The sequence below is a fragment of the Amblyraja radiata genome, chromosome 41, assembly GCF_010909765.2.
Source record: "Amblyraja radiata isolate CabotCenter1 chromosome 41, sAmbRad1.1.pri, whole genome shotgun sequence".
Classification (NCBI taxonomy): domain Eukaryota; kingdom Metazoa; phylum Chordata; class Chondrichthyes; order Rajiformes; family Rajidae; genus Amblyraja; species Amblyraja radiata.
This window is the reverse complement of record NC_045996.1, coordinates 7936912-7959820: the sequence shown is the minus strand read 5'-3', so window position 1 is coordinate 7959820 and position 22909 is coordinate 7936912. Positions and strand designations below refer to the sequence as shown.

Sequence of the window (22909 nt, the reverse complement as noted above, 5' to 3'; positions counted from 1 at the left end):
CAGGAGTTCAGAAGGATGAGAGGATATCTCATTGAATCATATAAGATTGTTAAGGGCTTGGACACGCTAGAGGCAGGAAACATGTTCCCGGTGTTGGGGGAGTCCAGTACCAGGGGCCACAGTTTAAGAATAAGGAGTAAGTCATTTAGAACGGAGACGAGGAAACACTTTTTCACACGGAGAGTTGTGAGTGTGTGGTATTCTCTGCCTCAGAGGGCGGTGGAGGCAGATTCTCTGGATGCTTTCAAGAGAGAGCTAGATAGGGCTCTTAAAGATAGCGGAGTCAGGGAATATGGGGAGAAGGCAGGAACGGGGTACTGATTGGGGATGATCAGCCATGATCACATTGAATGGCGGTGCTGGCTCGAAGGGCCGAATGGCCTACTCCTGCACCTATTGTCTATTGTCTATCGACCAGCGAGGACATAGAATAGAATAGAATGCCATTTTATTGTCACTATACACATATACAATGAGATTAAAAGCAGCTCCTACTCAGTGCAGACATGTAATTAGTGCAAAAAACAAAACAAAACAAAAGGGGGGGGGGGGGGGGGGATAAGGTGCACAGTTCTGCGGCACTATATACATATCTATAAAAAGACAATGGATGAATAGAGTGAATAAATAGGATTCCTATATACAGTATGGGTTATTGCACATATTTAAAAAAAATTACAGTTACAGTACAAATTACAGTAGGTGGATAGATGGAAGTCCGGGGGTTAGGCTGTGAAGTCAGTACATGTGTGAGTTCAGGGAGGTTATGGCTTTTGGAAAGCAACTGTTCTTGAGTCTGTTTGTCCTTGTTCTGATGCACCTATAGCGCCTCCCTGAGGGCAGCAGGTCGAACAGGCCAAACGCAGGATGGGAGCTGCCCTAGATGATGTTCTTCGCCCTGCTGAGGCAGCGGGAGGTGTAAATGTCCATCAGGGAGGGGAGAGGGCAGCCAATGCTGTAAAATAGACAATTTGTGTATCACTAGATGTCGGAAACAGCAATGACAAAATACAGATCATTGTTGTGATGTTCGCAGGATAAATGATGGCCACAAATCTGGAGGGGTGGTCTTGTACTGGGATGGGGTTGTGGGGGAGTTGTGCATGAGTGGTCTTTTATTTAAATAAATGGGAGGTGGTTTACAAAATGCAAATTGTTGCACCATTGCTCCTGCTTTTGATAAACCTTCCTTCAGTGAAGGAATTTGCAATGTCTTTGCCAAGGGAGTTGGAGTGTGCTATTGGATTTGCAAGAATGCGTCTGCATCAATCACTTTGTTTGCCCCACAGAGAGAGAGAGAGGGAGGGAGAGAGGGAGAGGGAGAGAGAGTCTGTCCGCAGAGGGTGGTGAATCTGTGGAATTCATTGCCACAGACGGCTGTGGGGGCCAAGTCAGTGGATGTATTTAAGGCGGAGATTGACAGATTCTTGATTAGTTCGGGTGTCCGGGGTTACAGGGAGAAGGCAGGAGAATGGGGTCGAGAGGGAAAGCTAGATCAGCCATGATTGAATGGTGGAGTGGACATGATGGGCCGAATGGCCTAATTCTGCTCCTTGAACATAAAAATATGACGGGCAAGTTGAAAACTTTATCCTCTGGCAGAAGAGGTAGAATTAAAGTAATTGACAAAAAAAATGTTTAAGAAGGAACTGCAGGTGCTGGAAAATCGAAGGTAGATAAAAATGCTGGAGAAACTCAGCGGGTGAAGCAGCATCTACGGAGCGAAGGAAATCGCTATTCCTTCGCTCCATAGATGCTGCCTCACCCGCTGAGATTCTCCAGCATTTTTGTCTAACGGCAAATAAAAAATGATCTGTAAGGTTAAACTTATGATTGGAACTCAAATCCCGAAAGTTGGAAACAGATCCATGTTTACATTCAAACAATGAATCAGACAATTACTTGGGTATTGGAACAGGTTTATTAATGCCACGTACACCGAGACACAGTGAAATACTTTTGTTTGTGTTCTATATAATTAAGCCAGTAAAAATACCGTACATGAATTCAATCAATACACTCACAAGTATAACAGGAAGAGCCAAGAGAAAAATAGCCAAGCGCAGAATAGAGCTAGGTTTCCAAATGGAGTAGACATTAAAAAAATGGGGGTGGTCGAATTGGGGATGATCAGCCATGATCACATTAAATGGCGGTGCTGGCTCGAAGGGCCGAATGGCCTACTTAGATCCTCTTCTGGGACCACAGAGGTGCAGCGGTAGAGTTGCTGCCTTACAGCACCAGAGACCCAAGTTCGATCCTGACTGCGGGCGCTGTCTGTACAGAGTTTGTACGTGTTCCCCATGACCGCGTGGGTTTTCTCCAGGTGCTCCGGTTTCCTCCCACACTCCAAAGACGTGTAAGTAGGTTTGTAGGTTAATTGGCTTCAGTAAAAATTATGAATTGTTCCTAATGTGTAGGATAGTGCTGCCGCTGGTTAGTGTGGACTCAGAGGGCCGAATGGCCTGTCTCCACGCTGTATCTCTAAACTCTGAACTAAACCAGTACACAAAGTGTCGCCATGCTCTGTCACCATCTTGCAAGAGCTTTCGAGGACACTGGACTTAAATCGTTAACTAGGATCTGGTACACACATAGTGAGCTCAATGATCTTGTGTGTGGGAAGGAACTGCAGATGCTGGTTTAAACCGAAGATAGATCCAAATGCTGGAGTAACTCAGCAGACATAGAAACATAGAAAATAGGTGCAGGAGTAGGCCATTCGGCCCTTCGAGCCTGCACCGCCATTCAATATGATCATGGCTGATCATCCAACTCAGTATCCTGTACCTGCCTTCTCTCCATACCCCCTGATCCCTTTAGCCACAAGGGCCACATCTAACTCCCTCTTAAATATAGCCAATGAACTGGCCTCAACTAGCTCCTGTGGCAGAGAATTCCACAGATTCACCACTCTCTGTGTAAAAAATGATTTTCTCATCTCGGTCCTAAAAGACTTCCCCCTTATCCTTAAACTGTGACCCCCTTGTTCTGGACTTCCCCAACATCGGGAATAATCTTCCTGCATCTAGCCTGTCCAACCCCTTAAGAATTTTGTAAGTTTCTATAAGATCCCTCCTCAATATTCTAAATTCTAGCGAGTACAAGCCGAGTCTATCCAGTCTTTCTTCATATGAAAGTCCTGACATCCCAGGAATCAGTCTGGTGAACCTTCTCTGTACTCCCTCTATGGCAAGAATGGCCATACAGGCAGCATCTCTGGAGAGGAGGAATGGGTGATGATTTGGGTCGAGACCCTTCTTCAGACTGATATGTGGCCTGCTTCTATAATTCTTTAGTTTAGTTTAGTTTAGAGATACAGCGAGGGAACATGCCCTTCGGCCCATCAAGTCCACACCGACCAGCGATCCCCACACATTAATGGGCCTGTTCCACTTGGTGATTCTTTAGGCAATTGCTGACGACTGTCATAGTTGTAGCAGGTCACCGAAAAACTGGCAACAACCAACGTCACCCTTGCAACAACCTGCGTCAGGAGAAGTCAAGCTACGCTCATTGGCATCAAACCCACTGTCGCTGAAAAATGTTCAACATGTTGAAAATTTAGCGGCAACCAGAAAGATGCTACAACAGAGGAGACTGCGACCACCGGCGAACATGTGGCGACAAACTAGTCGCCTGTAGTTGCCTCAAAAATCGCCTAAGTGGGACAGGCCCATGACACTATCCTGCACACACTAGGGGACAAATGACACTTATAAGTGTAAATTGTCCCTAGTGTGTGTAGGATTGTGTTAGTGGCTTGTATAAATACCAAGCCAATTTAAGTACAAACCTGCACGTCTGCAAGCGTTGTCTGCGAAGGGCGCTCAGCATCGTCAAGGACTGCTCTCACCCCAGCCACAGACTGTTTACCCTCCTACCATCCGGGAGGCGCTACATGTCTCTCCGTTGCCGGACCAGCAGGTCCAGTAACAGCTTCTTCCCTGCGGCTGTTACATGACTTAACTCTGTACCTCGGTGACTGCCAGTCACCCCCCACCGGACACTCCTTCCCCCGAAAAAAATTGCACTACAACGACTGTATGTATGTATATATATATTTATTGCTCATTATTCCATGTTCGCTCTTCTGGGTGAGATGCTAACTGCATTTCGTTGTCTCTGTACTGTACACTGCACAATAACAATAAAGTTTGAATCTGAATCTGAATCTTTGGAGCGTGGGAGGAAACCGGAGCACCTGGAGAAAACCCACGTGGTCACAGGTCCAAGAGGGGTTTTGACTCGAAACGTCACCTATTTCTTTTCTCCTGAGACGCTGCCTGATCCTCTATAAGTTACTCCAGCTTTTTGTGTCTATCTTCGGTTTAAACCAGCATCTGCAGTTCCTGCCTAAACACAATAATAATGGGTCTGGTACAAGAGCTGGCAATCACAGGACTACTTCCCTCCGATTGCAATTTCCATTGACGTGCAGGATCGCACCAAAGCTAAATGAAGAGTGAAGCTTCCTCATGTGTGACTGTAATATAATATGTTAATGGTCCAGCCTCACTTCAGATCATTCAAGTGTAGAGCAGTCATTTAATCTGCAGTTGCTTCTGTTCAGCTCCTTCTGCCTGTCCCTGACAATAATTGGCCATTGAGCTCAATGAAAGGCGATTGTTTGGAGTGTAAATAAACACACCCTTCAGTTTAACCCTGGGGCTGGCTGACTTTTGCCACTTCTTCCTTTACGTAGCCACCTGTGGCATCCCGCACCACCCACACTCTCCCGTGCGTAGGAAGGATAGTGGAGTCCGGGGATATGGGGAGAAGGCAGGAACGGGGTAGTGATTGGGGATGATCAGCCATGATCACAGTGAATGGCGGTGACAATAGACAATAGGTGCAGGAGTGGGCCATTAAACCAAGGCCCAACTATATGGCATTGGTATATTCTCACATACATTCAGATAGTGACAAGCTTTGCCTTCAAATTATACCAGACATTAGTACAATCCAGTCGTACACAAGTAGTTCACGGAGATAAATACCAGGCTGCAGATTGGAGTGTTAGACAATACAATACACAATAGACAATAGGTGCAGGAGTAGGCCATTCGGCCCTTCGAGCCAGCACCGCCATTCAATGTGATCATGGCTGATCATCCCCAATCAGTACCCCGTTCCTGCCTTCTCCCCATATCCCCTGACTACGCTATCTTTAAGAGCCCTATCTAGCTCTCTCTTGAAAGCATCCAGAGAACCTGCCTCCACCGCCCTCTGAGACAGAGAATTCCACAGACTCACCACTCTCTGTGAGAAAAAGTGTTTCCTCGTCTCCGTTCTAAATGGCTTACCCCTTATTCTCAAACTGTGTGGCTCCTGGTTCTGGACTCCCCCAACATCGGGAACATGTTTCCTGCCTCCAGTGTGTCCAAGCTCTTAACAATCTTAACAGTGCTGGCTCGAAGGACCGAATGGCCTACTCCTGCACCTGTTGTCGATTGTCTATTGTACGGAACCGCAGATGCTGGTTTACACCGAAGATAGACACAAAATACTGCATCCCCTCTGCCACAGCACTGAGTTATAAGGTCATAAGTGATAGAAGAAGAATTAGGCCATTTGGCCCATCAAGTCTACTCCGCCATTCAATCATGCCTGATCTAACTCTCCCTCCTGACCCCATTCTCCTGCCTTCTCCCCGTAACCCCTGACACCCTCGATGACATGCTTGCGTATCTAGAGTGTGATTAGAATGCGTGAGCCTTTAACATGGGCGGCACAGTGGCGCAGCAGTAGAGTTGCTGCCTTACAGCACTTGCAGCGCCGGAGTCCCGGGTTCAATCCTGACTACGGGTGCTGTCTGTACGGAGTTTGTACGTTCTCCCTGTGACCTGCGTGGGTTTTCTCCGAGATCCTCCGGTTTCCTCCCACACTCCAAAGACGTGCAGGTTTGTAGGTTAATTGGCCTGGTATAAATGTAAATTGTCCCTAGTTTGTGTAGGATAGTGTTAAGGGGCTGTCCCACTGTACGAGCTAATTCAAGAGTTCCCCCGAGTTTCCCCTGATTCGAACTCTGAGATTTACGGTAATGGCCGCTCGTAGGTACTCGGGGCTCTCGTGGACATTTTTCAACATGTTGAAAAATCTTCACGAGTCCTCACGAGCTTACCGTGTTTCCCGAGTACCTGCCGTTAGCGTTACAAGCCGCTAAGAGACGTCCCCGAGCTCCGACGTACCCGCTATGTTCATCCTCTGTGCTTACCACGAGTTTGATTTTTTTTAAACTCGGGAGAGCTCTTGGAATGAACTCGTACCGTGGGACAGGGCTTTTAAGGCTAACATTTAACCCACTGCTGGGGAATTGCAGAGTTATGCTTGTGCGGTGCTGAATAAAATATTCATTACATTGTGTCTGTGAAATGTTTAACTACTGCAGAGCAATGGGCCAGAACTAGTGGGACTCACGATCATATGGAAAGTCACCTTCCCCAACCCTTTTAGCTCTTTGTTTCCGATTATCCTGAGATCTGCTCTGCTTTTTGTCTTGGTGTGCCACCTATACTTTTCATCAGTCTAAGAATTTAATCGGTCTTATTTCGGTACTTATGATAATTAAACCCTCTTGACTCTCCCGACAGTGTTGTTGCTTTGTACAGTTGCCACCCTCCGCTCTGTAAATCTCAGAGTGCGTGTGTTTGTGTGTATAATTGTAGCCATAGGGACAGTCAGACTTGACATACATTGTGTGGTTGGTGTACGCCTGTTACCAGAGCATTGGGAAACCACTCAGGTTTGACCCGGCTTCTGATCTTTCACTTTCATCCTTTTAGTTTCGATTTTAGAGATACAGCGTGGAAACAGGCCCTTCGGCCCACCGAGTCCGTGCCGACCAGCGATCCCTGCACTTTACACACCAGGGACAATTTACAGTCTTACAGAAGCCAATTAAGCTACAAACCTGTACTTCTATGGAATGTGGGAGGAAACCAGAGCACCCGGAGAAAACCTAAGGGGGAGAACGTACAAACTCCGTACGGACAGCGCCCCCTAGTCAGGATGGAACCCGGGACTCTGGCGCTGTGAGGCAGCAACTCTACCGCTGCACCACCATGCCACATCTTAGTATTTCTGCTTGTCAGAGCTCAGGGTGGCAGATCCAACCAGTGGGCATCTGACTCACTGGCAGAACCACCTCTTGTGATTCCACCCCAGCCACTCCAAGCATGCGTCACCAACATACCTCTCCAGGGGAGTCCCACCCACCACTGCTCTCTTTTTGTAAACTGGCATCTGCAATTCCTTTGTGTATCGGAAGGAACTGCAGATCAAAGAAACATAGAAACATAGACAATAGGTGCAGGAGGAGGCCATTCGGCCCTTCGAGCCAGCACCGCCATTCATTGCGATCATGGCTGATTGTCCCCAATCAATAACCCGTGCCTGCCTTCTCCCCATATCCCTCGATTCCACCAGTCCCTAGAGCTCTATCTAACTCTCCCTTAAATCCATCCAGTGATTTGGCCTCCACTGCCCTCTGTGGCAGGGAATTCCACAAATTCACAACTCTCTGGGTGGAAAAGTTTTTTCTCGTCACCTCAGTCTTAAATGGCCTCCCCTTTATTCTAAGACTGTGTGGCCCCTGGTTCTGGATTCGCCCAACATTGGGAACATTTTTCCTGCATCTAGCTTATCCAGTCCTTTTATAATTGTATATGTTTCTATAAGATTGCCCCTCATCCTTCTAAACTCCAGTGAATACAAGCCTAGTCTTTTCAATCTTTCCTCATATGACAGTCCCGCCATCCTAGGGATCAATCTCGTGAACCTACGCTGCACTGCCTCAATCACAAGGATGTCCTTCCTCAAATTATGCCTCTTGTGCTAACCCGCTCGTTCCTGGAGTGGATGGGGGGGGGGGGGGGGGGGGGGGGGGGGGTGCAGTGGGACTCTGCACTCTGTAAAATTAATGTCACGGTCGGATTGCGGTCCCTCAAGTTTCATGGAGCAGCTGGGATGTGAGAGGCAGGTAGGGATCAGTCACGTCTCACTGCCCAAGAACAAACCCATCGACACAGCTGGAGTGCACCATGTTTAGACAGCCATTGACAGCAAGGTGGGATGCTGTTAGCTGAGGGTATCTCTTACAGGCAGATGGTGGCAAGGCAGTCAGGCAGCAGCTCGTAGCTCCAGGCAGGGTGGGTGGGATGAGGTTGGTGCTGTGAGAACCTGGCTAGGATTCAGCTTCTCCAGCCTCAGTGAGGAGAGTCCTGGTACCCACCGGCTACTGTGTGTGTGTGTGTGTGTGTGTGTGTGTAAGCCAGCCTCTGGATTGCCATATCAAGTCATCAGTGCAGGAAGGAACTGCAGATGCTGGTTTAAACCGAAGATAGACACAAAATGCTGGAGTAACTCAGCAGGACAGGCAGCATCGAGGGTAGACAACTAAACTAAAACTAACCTAAGGTAACCTAAACTAACCTAACTCACCGGGTGTGGCAGCATCTAGGGAGCGAAGGAATGGGTGATGTTTCAGGTTGAGACCCTTCTTCAGACTGATCTCAGGGGAGAGGGAGATATAGATAAGGAGGTGTAAGGTGTGAAAACAGGACAAAGGGGATGTTGATCAAGAACAATGTAGAATAGACCATTGTTAGCTGGGAGAATGTAACAGTAGACAATAGGTGCAGGAGTAGGCCATTCGGCCCTTCGAGCCAGCACCGCCATTCAATGTGATCATGGCTGATCATCCCCAATCAGTACCCCGTTCCTGCCTTCTCCCCATATCCCCTGACTACGCTATCTTTAAGAGCCCTATCTAGCTCTCTCTTGAAAGCATCCAGAGAACCGGCATCCACCGGTGGAGAATTCCACAGACTCGCAACTCTCTGTGACAACAAAGCAAGCAGAGATAAAAATGTAGTCGGAGACAGGAAGACTGGCCGGAGAACTGGGAAGGGGAGGGGTGGAGGGAGAGGGAAAGCAAGGGCTTCGTGAAGTTGGAGAAGTCTGAAGAAGGGTCTCGACCCGAAACATCACCCATTCCTTCACTCCAGAGATGCTGCCTGTCCTGCTGAGTTACTCCACTTTGTGTCTATCTTAGTTTATTGTCACGTGTACCGAGGTACAGTGAAAAGCTTTTGTTGCGTGCTAACCAGTCAGTGGAAAGACTATACTTAATTACAATCGAGCCGTCCACAGTGTACAGATATATGATGAAGGGTAGAATGTGAATAACATCTAGTGCAGGATAAAGTCCAGTAAAGTCCGATCAAAGATAGTGCAAGGGTCTCTAATGAGGTAGATAGTTGTTCAGCACTGCTCTCTGGTTGTGCTAGGATGGTTCAGTCTTAGAGAAGTCAATGTTTATACCATAGGGGTGTAAGATGCCCAAGCACAATATGAGGTGCTGTTCCTTGGGCACGTGGGTTTTCTCCGGGTGCTCCGGTTTCCTCCCACACTCCAAAGATGTACAGGTCTGTCGGCTATTTGGCTTGGTATAATTGTAAATTGTCCCTAGTGTGTGTTGGATAGTGTTAGAGCGTGCGGAGGACTGGTTGGCATGGACTCAGTGGGCCGAAGGGCCTGTTTCTGCGCTGTATCTCTACCAACAAAATAAATGGGGATGAGACCTGGAGTCGAGAGGCCAAGGTCATTTTCAGTGTGGGGCAGAAGTAATGGGCCCAATGACCTGTACCTCCTCAAGTTCAAGTTCAAGTGAGTTTATTGTCATGTGTCCCTGTATAGGATAATGAAATTATTGCTTTACTTCAGCACAACAGAACATAGTAGGCATTGACTACAAAACACATGAATAAATAAACTGATAAAGTGCAAATAACAGATAATGGGTTTTTAATGTTCAGAGTTTTGTCCGAGCCAGGTTTAATAGCCTGAGGGGAATAGCTGTGGGGAAGTAGCTATTCCTGAACCTGGTCGTTGCAGTCTTCAGGCTCGGCTTTATAGTCCTCTAATAATCTAACTGACAGAGAGTGCCGGTACTTATCCATAAGTGTTTTCATTAACAGGGAAGGTTGTTGAAGTTTACAGAGATACAGCCTGGAAACGGGCCTTTCTGTTCTCCGAGCCCACGCTGACCACCGATCACATGATGATTCAATGAAACTTTATTGTCACCTGTACCGGGGTACGGTGAAATGCTTTGTGTTCCCTACAACCCAGTAACATCACACAGCAGAACTCGGGTAGACATTACACAAAGAGTCGCCACGTTTCTGGCGCCGACAAGCTTACAAAAAGTTCATCGAACGGTCTTATCTTCCGCTCGTAGCGGTGAACCAGACCTGATGCCACACAGGTTGCTATTGAGGGAGTGCAGCGTAGGTTTACAAGGTTAATTCCCGTGATGGCGGGACCGTCATATGCTGAGAGAATGGAGCAGCAGGGCTTGTACACTCTGGAGTTTAGAAGGATGAGAGGCGATCTCATTGAAACATATAAGATTATTAAGGGCATGTACACACTAGAGGCAGGAAACATGTTCCCGATGTTGGGGGAGTCCAGAACCAGGGGCCACACAGTTTAAGAATAAGGGGTAAGCCATTTAGAACGGAGACGAGGAAACACTTTTTCTCACAGAGAGTGGTGAGTCAGTGGAATTCTCTGCCTCAGAGGGCGGTGGAGGCAGGTTCTCTGGATGCTTTCAAGAAAGAGCTAAATAGCGGAGTCAGGGGATATGGGGAGAAGGCAGGAACGGGGTACTGATTGGGGATGATCAGCCATGATCACATTGAATGGCGGTGCTGGCTCGAAGGGCCGAATGGCCTCCTCCTGCGTCTATTGTCTATTGCCCCCCCCCCCCCCCCCGTCGGGTCCCGTCTCCGATCCTCGAACCACCCGTCCACACTCGTTCAATCTTATCCCATATTCTCATCTAGTCCCTATACACCTAAAGCCATTTACAGAGGGCCACTCACAAACTCCGCATGTTTTTTTTTTTTTAATATCAAAAAATGTGTTTAATTATTAAAAAATTATATTTACACTACAATAAAACAGACCAGAACCCACCAGCATAATACAATACAAACATATATCCTTAATACACTACTATACAACTATGTTACAATCCTTATTGAGGATGCATTCAACACCCTGTGGTCCCGGAACTCCCCCGTGGACAGGGCGCGTTCCCTCGCTAAGCCCACCCTCCGCACGTCTTTGGAGTGTTCGGAGGAAACCCACGCGGTCACGGGGGGGGGGTGGGGAACGTGCAAACTCCACGCGGACAGCACCTGAGGTCCGGATCGAACCCGGGTCTCCGTCGCCGTGAGGCAGCAGCTCTACCCGCTGCACCACTGTGCAGCCCCTGGGGGTTGGTTAAGTTGCGCCGGGTTTGAGATGGTGGGAGGTGACTGTGCGCGTTTGGCCGCTTCCATCATCATTGCCTTTGTGTCCCAACAGAAACTCAAGCACGTGAACCTGGTGAACCTGCTGGAGGTGTTTCGGTACAAGCGGAAGATGCACCTGGTCTTTGAATATTGTGACCAAACCGTGTTGAACGAGTTGGACAAGTACCCCCGGGGGTGAGTCTTTCATTTAGGTTAGTTTAGTTTTGTTTAGAGATACTGCGCGGAATCAGTCTCTGTTTATTTATTGTGTCTATGGTATTGTATCTTCGGCTTGTACTCGCTAGAATTTAGAAGATTGAGGGGGGATCTTATAGAAACTTACAAAATTCTTAAGGGGTTGGACAGGCTAGATGCAGGAAGATTATTCCCGATGTTGGGGAAGTCCAGAACTAGGGGTCACAGTTTAAGGATAAGAGGGAAGTCTTTTAGGACCGAGATGAGAAAATCATTTTTTACACAGAGAGTGGTGAATCTGCGGAATTCTATGCCACAGAAGGTAGTTGAGGCCAGTTCATTGGCTATATTTAAGAGGGAGTTAGATATGGCCCTTGTGGCTAAGGGGATCAGGGGGTATGGAGAGAAGGCAGGTACGGGATACTGAGTTGGATGATCAGCCATGATCATATTGAATGGCGGTGCAGGCTCGAAGGGCCGAATGGCCTACTCCTGCACCTATTTTCTATGTTTCTATGTTTCAATTGTTGAATCCAGTTGTGGTGAGCGATTATCTCCTATAGTACCTTTAGTAGGTGAATCAAGGACAAGAGGTATAGTTGCACATTGTCCCTGGTGTGTGTAGGATAGAGTTAACGTGCGGGGATCATTGGTCTGCGCGAACACGGTGGGCCGAAGGGCCTGTTTCAGCATTGTATCACTAAACTAAACTCCGTACAGATGGCACCTGTAGTCAGGATCGAACCAGCTAAGGCAGTAGCTCTACCATCGTGCCACTAGGCTGCAAGCTGGTGAATCTTAAAATCAGTGGTAGACAAAAATGCTGGAGAAACTCAGCGGGTGAGGCAGCATCTATGGAGCGAAGGGATAGGTGATGTTTCGGGTCGAGACCCTTCTTCACACTCAAAATCAGTGGTGGGTAAGTTATTGGAGAGCGTGCTGAGAGATGGGATCGATGTGCCTTTGGATAGGCAAGGATTGATTATGGATAGTCAGCATGACTTTGTGCCTGAGATGATTGAGGGTTTGCAGAGGTGACCAAGAAGATTGATGAGGGGAGAGCGGTCGATAGATGTTGTCAACTTGGGCTTCAGCAAGGCCTCTGACAAGCTACTGCAAGGTAGGCTGGTCTGAAAGGTTTGATCACTTCGGATCCAGGGCAAAATGTAGTTCGAATGGGCTAGTGGAGGATGGAGTTAAAGGGAAAGGGTTTCTTAAATGTGTGAGCGTAGAGACAGAGGGGTGTAAAATGAGGGTAGAAGCAATAGGCAGCAAGGTGAAAAGTAAAAGTGGCAGGCCGGAAAATCCAGGGCAAAAATCAAAAAGGGCCACCACTTTTCAACAAAATTGTATAAGGGGTAAGAGTGTTGTAAAAACAAGCCTGAAGGCTTTGTGTCTCAATGCAAGGAGCATTCGTAATAAGGTGGATGAGTTGAATGTGCAGATAGCTATTAATGACTATGATATAGTTGGGATCACGGAGACATGGCTCCAGGGTGACCAAGGCTGGGAGCTGAACATCCAGGGATATTCAATATTCAGGAGGGATAGAGAGAAAGGAAAAGGAGGTGGGGTAGCGTTGCTGATTAGAGATGAGATTAACGCAATGGAAAGGAAGGACATTAGTTTGGAGGATGTGGAATCGGTATGGGTAGAGCTGCGAAACACTAAGGGGCAGAAAACGCTGGTGGGTGTTGTGTGCAGGCCACCTAACAGTAGTAGTGAAGTTGGAGATGGTATCAAACAGGAAATTAGAAATGCGTGCGACAAAGGCAAAACCGTTATAATGGGTGACTTCAATCTACATATAGATTGGGTTAATCAAATTGGCAGGGGTGCTGAGGAAGAGGATTTTTTGGAATGTATGCGGGATAGTTATCTAAATCAACATGTAGAGGAACCAACGAGAGAGCAGGCTATTTTAGACTGGGTATTGAGTAATGAGGAAGGGTTAGTTAGCAGTCTTGTTGTATGTGCCCCCTTGGGCAAGAGTGACCATAATATGGTTGAGTTCTTCATTAGGATGGAGAGTGACATTGTTAATTCAGAAACAATGGTTCTGAACTTAAAGAAAGGTAACTTTGAGGGTATGAGACGTGAATTGGCCAAGATTGACTGGCAATTAATTCTAAAAGGGTTGACGGTGGATATGCAATGGAAGACATTTAAAGACTGCATGGATGAACTACAAAAATTGTTCATCCCAGTTTGGCAAAAGAATAAATCAGGGAAGGTAGTGCATCCGTGGATAACAAGGGAAATCAGGGATAGTATCAAAGCGAAGGATGATGCGTACAAATTAGCCAGAAAAAGCAGCATTCCGGAGGACTGGGAGAAATTCAGAGACCAGCAGAGGAGGACAAAGGGCTTAATTAGGAAAGGAAAAATAGATTATGAAAGAAAACTGGCAGGGAACATAAAAACTGACTGCAAAAGTTTTTATAGATATGTGAAAAGAAAGAGATTAGTTAAAACAAATGTAGGTCCCTTGCAGTCAGAAACAGGTGAGTTGATCATGGGGAACAAGGATATGGCGGACCAATTGAATAACTACTTTGGTTCCGTCTTCACTAAGGAAGACATAAATAATCTGCCGGAAATAGCAGGGGTCAAAGGAGTTGGAGGAATTGAGTGAAATCCAGGTTAGCCGGGAAGTGTTGTTGGGTAAATTAAATGGATTAAAGGCCGATAAATCCCCAGGGCCAGATAGGCTGCATCCCAGAGTACTTAAGGAAGTAGCTCCAGAAATAGTGGATGCATTAGTAATAATCTTTCAAAACTCTTTAGATTCTGGAGTAGTTCCTGAGGATTGGCGGGTAGCAAACGTAACCCCACTTTTTAAGAAGGGAGGGAGAGAGAAAACGGGGAATTACAGACCAGTTAGTCTAACATCGGTAGTGGGGAAACTGCTAGAGTCAGTTATTAAAGATGGGATAGCAGCACATTTGGAAAGTGGTGAAATCATTGGACAAAGTCAGCATGGATTTACAAAAGGTAAATCATGTCTGACGAATCTTATAGAATTTTTCGAGGATGTAACTAGTAGCGTGGATAGGGGGAGAACCAGTGGATGTGGTGTATCTGGACTTCCAGAAGGCTTTCGACAAGGTCCCACATAAGAGATTAGTTTACAAACTTAAAGCACACGGCATTGGGGGTTCAGTATTGATGTGGATAGAGAACTGGTTGGCAAACAGGAAGCAAAGAGTAGGAGTAAACGGGTCCTTTTCACAATGGTAGGCAGTGACTAGTGGGGTACCGCAAGGCTCAGTGCTGGGACACCAGCTATTTACAATATATATTAATGATCTGGATGAGGGAATTGAAGGCAATATCTCCAAGTTTGCGGATGACACTAAGCTGGGGGGCAGTGTTAGCTGTGAGGAGGATGCTAGGAGTCTGCAAGGTGACTTGGATAGGCTGGGTGAGTGGGCAAATGTTTGGCAGATGCAGTATAATGTGGATAAATGTGAGGTTATCCATTTTGGTGGCAAAAACAGGAAAGCAGACTATTATCTAAATGGTGGCCGACTAGGAAAAGGGGAGATGCAGCGAGACCTGGGTGTCATGGTACACCAGTCATTGAAAGTGGGCATGCAGGTGCAGCAGGCAGTGAAGAAAGCGAATGGTATGTTAGCTTTCATAGCAAAAGGATTTGAGTATAGGAGCAGGGAGGTTCTACTGCAGTTGTACAGGGTCTTGGTGAGACCACACCTGGAGTATTGCGTACAGTTTTGGTCTCCAAATCTGAGGAAGGACATTATTGCCATAGAGGGAGTGCAGAGAAGGTTCACCAGACTGATTCCTGGGATGTCAGGACTGTCTTATGAAGAAAGACTGGATAGACTTGGTTTATACTCTCTAGAATTTAGGAGATTGAGAGGGGATCTTATAGAAACTTACAAAATTCTTAAGGGGTTGGACAGGCTAGATGCAGGAAGATTGCTCCCGATGTTGGGGAAGTCCAGGACAAGGGGTCACAGCTTAAGGATAAGGGGGAAATCCTTTAAAACCGAGACGAGAAGAACTTTTTTCACACAGAGAGTGGTGAATCTCTGGAACTCCCTGCCACAGAGGGTAGTCGAGGCCAGTTCATTGGCTATATTTAAGAGGGAGTTAGATGTGGCCCTTGTGGCTAAGGGGATCAGAGGGTATGGAGAGAAGGCAGGTACGGGATACTGAGTTGGATGATCAGCCATGATCATATTGAATGGCGGTGCAGGCTCGAAGGGCCGAATGGCCTACTCCTGCACCTAATTTCTATGTTTCTATGTTTCTAAAATGGCCAAAATGACACAAAATTGGCTTGAAGGTAGGCAATTTAAGACTAGTAATCGAGGGTTGTTTTTCAGACTGGAAGCTAACAGTGTAATCAGTGGTGTACCACAGTGCTAGCACGGGTCTGCTCTTGTTTGTTTTGTGCTGCTACGGATGTGAATTTAGGTGGCATGGTTATTAAGTTTGCTAATGCCACTAAATTTGAGGTTTCGTGAAGAAAGTCATCTATTGATAAGAATGGGATGTTGATCATCTGGGCCGATGGGCTGAGGGATGGCAGATAAATGAGAGTGTAATACCACCCGGGGCAATAGGTGCACGTTGAATGGCAGGGCCTGGAGCATTGTAGATGAGAGAGAACAATGAGATCCTGCTGGAAGGGCAACGAGGAGATGGACCAGAGCAGGAAGAGAGAGCAGTGAACCACTGTATGAGAGAAGGGAGAGTGGGATAGAGAGGGAGAGGGGGATGGGGAGAGAGAGGGATGGGGCGAGAGTGAGAGAGATTGATTGCGGGAGAGAGAGAGATTGATTGAGAGAGAGGGGTTGAGAGATGTTGAGAGATAGAGATTGTGAGAGAGAGGGAGAGATTGTGTGTGTGAGAGAGAATCTGAGAGGGAGATTGGGAGAGAGTGAGAGAAGACCGTGCTGCCGGCTGCCGGCGGTTGTCATAGTAACCGTAGTGTTTCGCATGACACCAGGCATGTTTACAGTCAGAGCTTGACTGCTCAGCATAGTAACAGGTCAGTGCTAGGGGAACAGGCCCAGTGGTGGAACAGGCCCAGTGCTGCAACAGGCCCAGTGCTAGGATGACAGGCCCAGTGGTGGAACAGGCCCAGTGCTAGGATGACAGGCCCAGTGCTGCAACAGGCCCAGTGCTGAGAGAACAGGCCCAGTGCTGGGAGAACAGGCCCAGTGCTTGCGGAACAGGCCCAGTGCTGGGAGAACAGGCCCAGTGCTAGGATGACAGGCCCAGTGCTGCAACAGGCCCAGTGCTGCAACAGGCCCAGTGCTGGGAGAACGGGCCCAGTGCTGGGAGAACAGGCCCAGTGTTTGCGGAACAGGCCCAGTGCTGGGAGAACAGGCCCAGTGCTGCAACAGTCCCAGTGCTGGGGGAACAGGCACAGTGCTGGGAGAACAGGCCCAGTGCTGGGAGAACAGGCCCAGTGCTGGGGGAACAGGCCCAGTGCTGGGAGAACAGGCCCAGTGCTGCAACAGGCCCAGTGCTGGGAGAACAGGCCCAGTGCTGGGGGAACAGGCCCAGTGCTGGGGGAACAGGCCCAGTGCTGGGAGAACAGGCCCAGTGCTGGGAGAACAGGCCCAGTGCTGGGGGAACAGGCCCAGTGCTGGGAGAACAGGCCCAGTGCTGGGAGAACAGGCCCAGTGCTGGGGGAACAGGCCCAGTGCTGGGAGAACAGGCCCAGTGCTGGGGGAACAGGCCCAGTGCTGGGGGAACAGGCCCAGTGCTGGGGGAACAGGCCCAGTGCTGGGAGAACAGGCCCAGTGCTGGGAGAACAGGCCCAGTGCTTGGAGAACAGGCCCAGTGCTGGAACAGGCCCAGTGCTGGGAGAACAGTCCCAGTGCTGGGAGAACAGGCCCAGTGCTGGGGGAACAGTCCCAGTGCTGGGAGAACAGGCCCAGTGCTGGGAGAACAGGCCCAGTGCTGGGAGAACAGGCCCAGTGCTGGGAGAACAGGCCCAGTGCTGCAACAGGCCCAGTGCTGGGAGAACCAGTCCAGTGACGGTTCACAATTGACCCATTGCATCTCACAACAAACATCTCCAAGTTTATTGCTCGGGGCAGGCTCGCTCGTTGAAATGAAAAGTTTAATTAAGACTGCACAGCTGCAGAAAAAAAAGTGTTGTGACTGTACACTTCCGTGAAAGGAGGATAAATCTTTATGACCGCAATAAATAACTCAAATATTGAACGTAACCAAGGACAGCTGTGTATTCCTGACCTTTCACCTCAGCTTCAAGGAAGCCCATTCAAATTCAACATCTCTTTTGACCCAAGGAGGGGTGGAATTCCACTGAGCAAACTGGATGTTCAACACCCCGGTAGATCCATAAAGACTTCTTTCCCATGGTATTTCCATGTTTCCTAATATATGTCAGATTCTCATCTTAATCCGAGTGTTATAAACACATTACAAGGACACTGAATACAGACAGTTTTATTCTGCCGTCTCTTGACATCATCGCCACATGTCCAAGATGGCGTCCGAACCAAACGAATATTTGCACGCTAGCCACAGAAGCAGATTGCGTTTGGCAGAACGTTTGTCGGCACTGGGCCTGTACTCGCTGGAGTTTAGAAGAATGAGGGGGGGGGGGGGGTCTCATTGAAACGTACAGAACAGTGAAAGGCTTGGATAGAGTGGATATGGAGAGGATGTTTCCACTTGTGGGAGAGACCAGGATCAGAGGTCACAACCTCAGAATTAAAGGACATTCTTTTAGGAGGGAGATGAGGAGGAATTTCTTTAGTCAGAAGGTGGTGAATCTATGGAATTCTGTGCCACAGAAGGCTGTGGAGGCCAAGTCAGTGGATATGTTTAAGGCAGAGATTCACAGTATCAGAGACCCAGGTTCGTAAGGTCATAAGTGATAGGAATAGAATTAGGCCATTCGGCCCATCAAGTCTACTCCGCCATTCAATCATGGCTGATCTATCTCTCCCTCCTAACCCCATTCTCCTGCCTTCCCCCCCATAACCCCCGACACCCGTACTAATCAAGACCCGAAACGTCACCCATTCCTTCTCTCCAGGATGCAGCCTGACCCGCTGAGTTACTCCAGCACTGTGTTTAAGAAGGAACTGCAGATGCTGGAAAATCGAAGGTAGACAAAAGTGCTGGAGGAACTCAGCGGGTGCAGCAGCATCTATGGAGCGAAGGAAATAGGCAACGTTTCGTCCCGAAACGTTGCCTATTTCCTTCGCTCCTTAGATGCTGCTGCACCCGCTGAGTTTCTCCAGCACCTTTGTCCACCTCCAGTACTTTGTGTCTATCGTGAGTTTGTCCTGCTGTGTGTTCTCATCCACTAATTGGTTTTGTCAGCTTTAAACATGACAATACAATATTCTGGCACTACTTGCATGTAATTTGTACACAGAGTGACTGCTGACTGGAATCACTGATATATGAAAAAAGACAATACATTGTTGAGTGAAAGGAGACCTCTGTGACTATTAATATCGGGCTCCTTGCACCTAGTGTCTGTCCTTTAAATAATGCAGCAAGACTTCTAAAAGAAAACCGAATCGGGTCAAGCTCCCCTTACACTGACGTACTTGACCCAGTTCAGGACTGAGGTGAGACGTGACTGTCGGGGGCAACTGTTTTTTTTTCTCTCTCCCCTCCCAGGGTGGCCGAGGACCGGGTCAAGAGCATCATACGGCAGACGCTAGAAGCCGTCAACTTCTGCCACAAGCACAACGTAAGTGAACGCTCGCTGGCAGCGGAGATCAGGGCGGGGGGGGAAAGTGGGGGTCCCTGCAGCCGGGGTGAAGCGGACATTGACCAGAGACGTTCACAATGATGGTGGGACTTTGTTAGACGGTGGTGGGTGTATGGAACGAGCTGCCAGAGGAGGCCGTTGAGGCAGGGACTATAAAATCATCAGAGGACTAGATCGGGTAGATGCACAATGTCTCTTGCCCAGAGTAGGTGAATCGAATAGTGGAAGTCAGGGGATATGGGGAGAAGGCAGGAACGGGGTACTGATTGGGGATGATCAGCCATGATCACATTGAATGGCTCGAAGGGCCAAATGGCCTAATAGTGGAAAGGAAATAGGTTTAAGGTGAAGGGGAAAAGATTTAATAGGAATCTGAGGGGTAACGTTTTAGACAATAGACAATAGGTGCAGGAGGAGGCCATTCGACCCTTCGAGCCAGCACCGCCATTCAATGTGATCGTGGCTGATCATCCCCAATCAGTAACCCGTTCCTGCCTTCTCCCCATATCCCCTGACTCCGCTATCTTTAAGAGCCCTATCTAGCTCTCTCTTGAAAGTATCCAGAGAACCCGCCTCCACCGCCCTCTGAGGCAGAGAATTCCACAGACTCACAACTTTGTGTTTTTACACAGAGGGTGGTGGGTGTATGGAACGAGCTGCCAGAGGAGGTAGTTGTGGCTGGGACTCTCGCAACGTTTAAGAAACAGTTTGACAGGTACATGGATAGGACAGGTTTGGAGGGGGATATGGACAAAATGCAGGCAGGTGGGACTATAGTGTAGCAGGGATATGCTGGGCAAGCTTGGCCGAAGGGCCTCTTTCCACACTGTATCACTCTATGACTCCTTGACAAGAGAAGATGGTGATAAACTCTCCACTGAGCAGGTGGATAGAACCAGACGGGGAGTCCAATGTTTGCACCGACAGTCAGAGACCCAGTGGAGGGTGTGTAGATTTGCTTCTGGTTTAGTTTTACATATAGTTTTAGTTTCGTTTCAGTTTAGTTTATTGTCACGTGTGCGGAGGTACAGTGGAAAGCTGTAGTTGCGTGCTAACCAGTCAGTGGAAAGACAACACATGATTACAATCGAGCCGTCCACAGTGTAATGGAGGTTTAAAAGGGTTGAGCGATTGTGGATGCACTTCTGAGACCAGCATTGCTGAGAGTCGCGGAACTTGGCCGCCATTTTGGTAAGCTTCTTCAACCAGTTTTAGGTTCGGCTTAACAAGGAACTGCAGATGCTGGAAAAATCTAAGGTAGACACTAAAACTAACCTAAGGTAACCTAAACTAACCTAACTCAGCGGGTGTGGCAGCATCTAGGGAGTGAAGGAATAGGTGATGTTTAGGGGTCGAAACTCTTCTTCAGACTGATGTGGGGGGGGGGGTGGGGTGGAGGGAAATGGGAGATTTGGAAGGGTAAGGTGTGAAAATGAGAGATCAAAGGGGATGAAGTTCAAGGAAAATGTAGATCATTGTTAGCAAGGGGAAGTTGATAACGAGGCATGCAAAGTAAAATTTAATCAGGAGGACAGTCGGAAAACTAGGATGGGGAGGGGTGGAGAGAGAGGGGGAAAGCAAGGGTTACTTGAAGTAAGAGATGTCAATGTTCATACCACTGCCCAGGCGAAATATGAGATGCAGTTCCTCCAATTTGCGTTGGGCCTCACCCTGACAGTGAGGAGGGGCCCAGGACAGAGAGGTCGGTGTGGGAATGGAAGGGTGGGTGGGATGGGGGGTTGACCAGGAGATCGCGTCAGGCTCAGTGTGTGTGTGTGTGTGTCTCTGTCAGTGCATCCACAGGGACGTGAAGCCGGAGAACATCCTCATCACCAAGCACGGCGTGGTCAAGCTCTGCGACTTCGGCTTTGCACGGATCCTGAGTAAGTCTTGCGTTCATCCGTTCATGAGTAATAGGAGCAGAATCGGGCAACTCGGCCCCTCAGGCCACTCTGCCATTCTGCAGAGTTCCGCGGGGCTCGGTGCTGAGGCGGCTGCTCGTCACGTTGCGTATTCACGACTGTTTCCTAAATGGGGAGAGAATCCAGAAATCGGAGGTACAAAGGGACTTGGGAGTACTGGTGCAGGATTCCCATAAAGTTAACTTGCAAGTTAAAGGGCCTGTCCCACGGGCTTCACGCAGGTGGCGTTCGAAAATGTTGTACATCCTAAAATCCTGGGGTGCCGCGCGTCACTGCCTATACCACCAAGCCTCACCACACGCCATGCGCAGGTAATGCACGCCATGCACACATCACGTGCGCGCAAATGATGCCCAAGTGGGACAGGCCCTTAAATCGGTAGTAAGCAAGACAAATGCAATGTGACCATTTATTGAATGGCGGTGTAGAATTGATGGGGTGAATGGCCTAATTTTGCTCCTATCACTTTTGACCTTAATCAATCACAGAAACACAGAAACATAGAAAATAGGTGCAGGCGGAGCTCATTCGGCCCTTCGAGCCAGCACCGCCATTCATCGTGATCATGGCTGATCATCCACAATCAGTAACCCGTGCCTGCCTTCTCCCCATATCCCTTGACTCCACTAGCACCTAGAGCTCTATCTAACTCTCTTTTAAATCCATCCAGTGATATGGCCTCCACTGCCCTCTGTGGCAGGGAATTCCACAAATTCACAACTCTCTGGGTGAAAAAGTTTTTTCTCATCTCAGTTTTAAATGGCCTCCTCTTTATTCTTAGATAAAGGGGAGGAGACCATTTAATTTTATGATTCAGCAAATCAACGCTGATCTATCTCTCCTCCTAACCTCATTCTCCTGCCTTCTCCCCATAACTTCTGACACCCGTACTAATCAATTATCTATCTATCTATCTATCTCTGCCATAAAAATATCCATTGACTTGGTCTCCACAGCCTCTGTGGCAATGAATTCCACAGATTCATCACCCTCTGACTAAAGATATTTCTCCTCATCACCTTCCTACAGGAATGTCCTTTAATTCTGAGGCTGTGACCTCTGGTCCTAGACTCTCCCACTAGTGGAAACATCCTCTCCACGTCCACTCTATCCAGGCCTTTTACTCTTCATCTTTGGTTTAATGGCCATGGAAATGAGGGTGGAGATTGCTGTCAAACCCAACTCCATGTACTCCCTGATCTGAGGCAAAACAGGCTGCTGTCGTAGTTTAGTTTAAAGATACAGTGCGGAAACAGGCCCTTCGGCCCACCGAGACTGCACGGACCAGCGATCCCCGCACGCTAACACCATCCTACACATACTAGAGACAATTTACAATTTTATACCAAGCTAACTAACCCACAAACCTGTATGTCTTTGGAGTGTGGGGGGGAAACCAAAGGTCTCGGAGAAAACCTACACAGGTCACGAGGAGAACGGACAAACTTCGTACAGACAGCACCCGTAGTCGGGATGGAACCCGGGTCTCTGGCGCTGTGAGGCAACACCTCTATCATTGACCGGGGTCTCTGCAGCTGTGTGGGTCTGTAGTTTGGAGTGATGCTGTCACTCCCTCCCCCCCCCGGTGTTAATGTTGGGCCTTGTCTTGCAGCTGGGCCCGGAGATGAGTACACGGATTATGTGGCGACACGATGGTATCGAGCCCCGGAGCTGCTGGTTGGAGACATCCAGTACGGCCCGCCCGTGGACGTCTGGGCTATAGGCTGCGTCTTCGCTGAGCTCATCTCCGG

The 22909-nt window shown here is 48.3% G+C and overlaps 1 protein-coding gene across 1 annotated transcript in view; it reads left to right on the top strand.

Moving 5' to 3' along the window:
- Positions 1-11313: 11313 nt before the first annotated feature.
- The window catches only part of LOC116967725 (cyclin-dependent kinase-like 1), an 18671-nt gene continuing 7075 nt past the window's right edge, over positions 11314-22909 (top strand). Inside the window, exons 1-4 of the mRNA XM_033014333.1 lie at positions 11314-11498; positions 19143-19215; positions 21029-21119; positions 22771-22909. The exon at positions 22771-22909 is cut by the window's right edge and continues 62 nt beyond it. Of these exons, the coding sequence (XP_032870224.1) occupies positions 11314-11498; positions 19143-19215; positions 21029-21119; positions 22771-22909 (488 nt within the window). The remainder of the gene's footprint in view (positions 11499-19142; positions 19216-21028; positions 21120-22770) is intronic.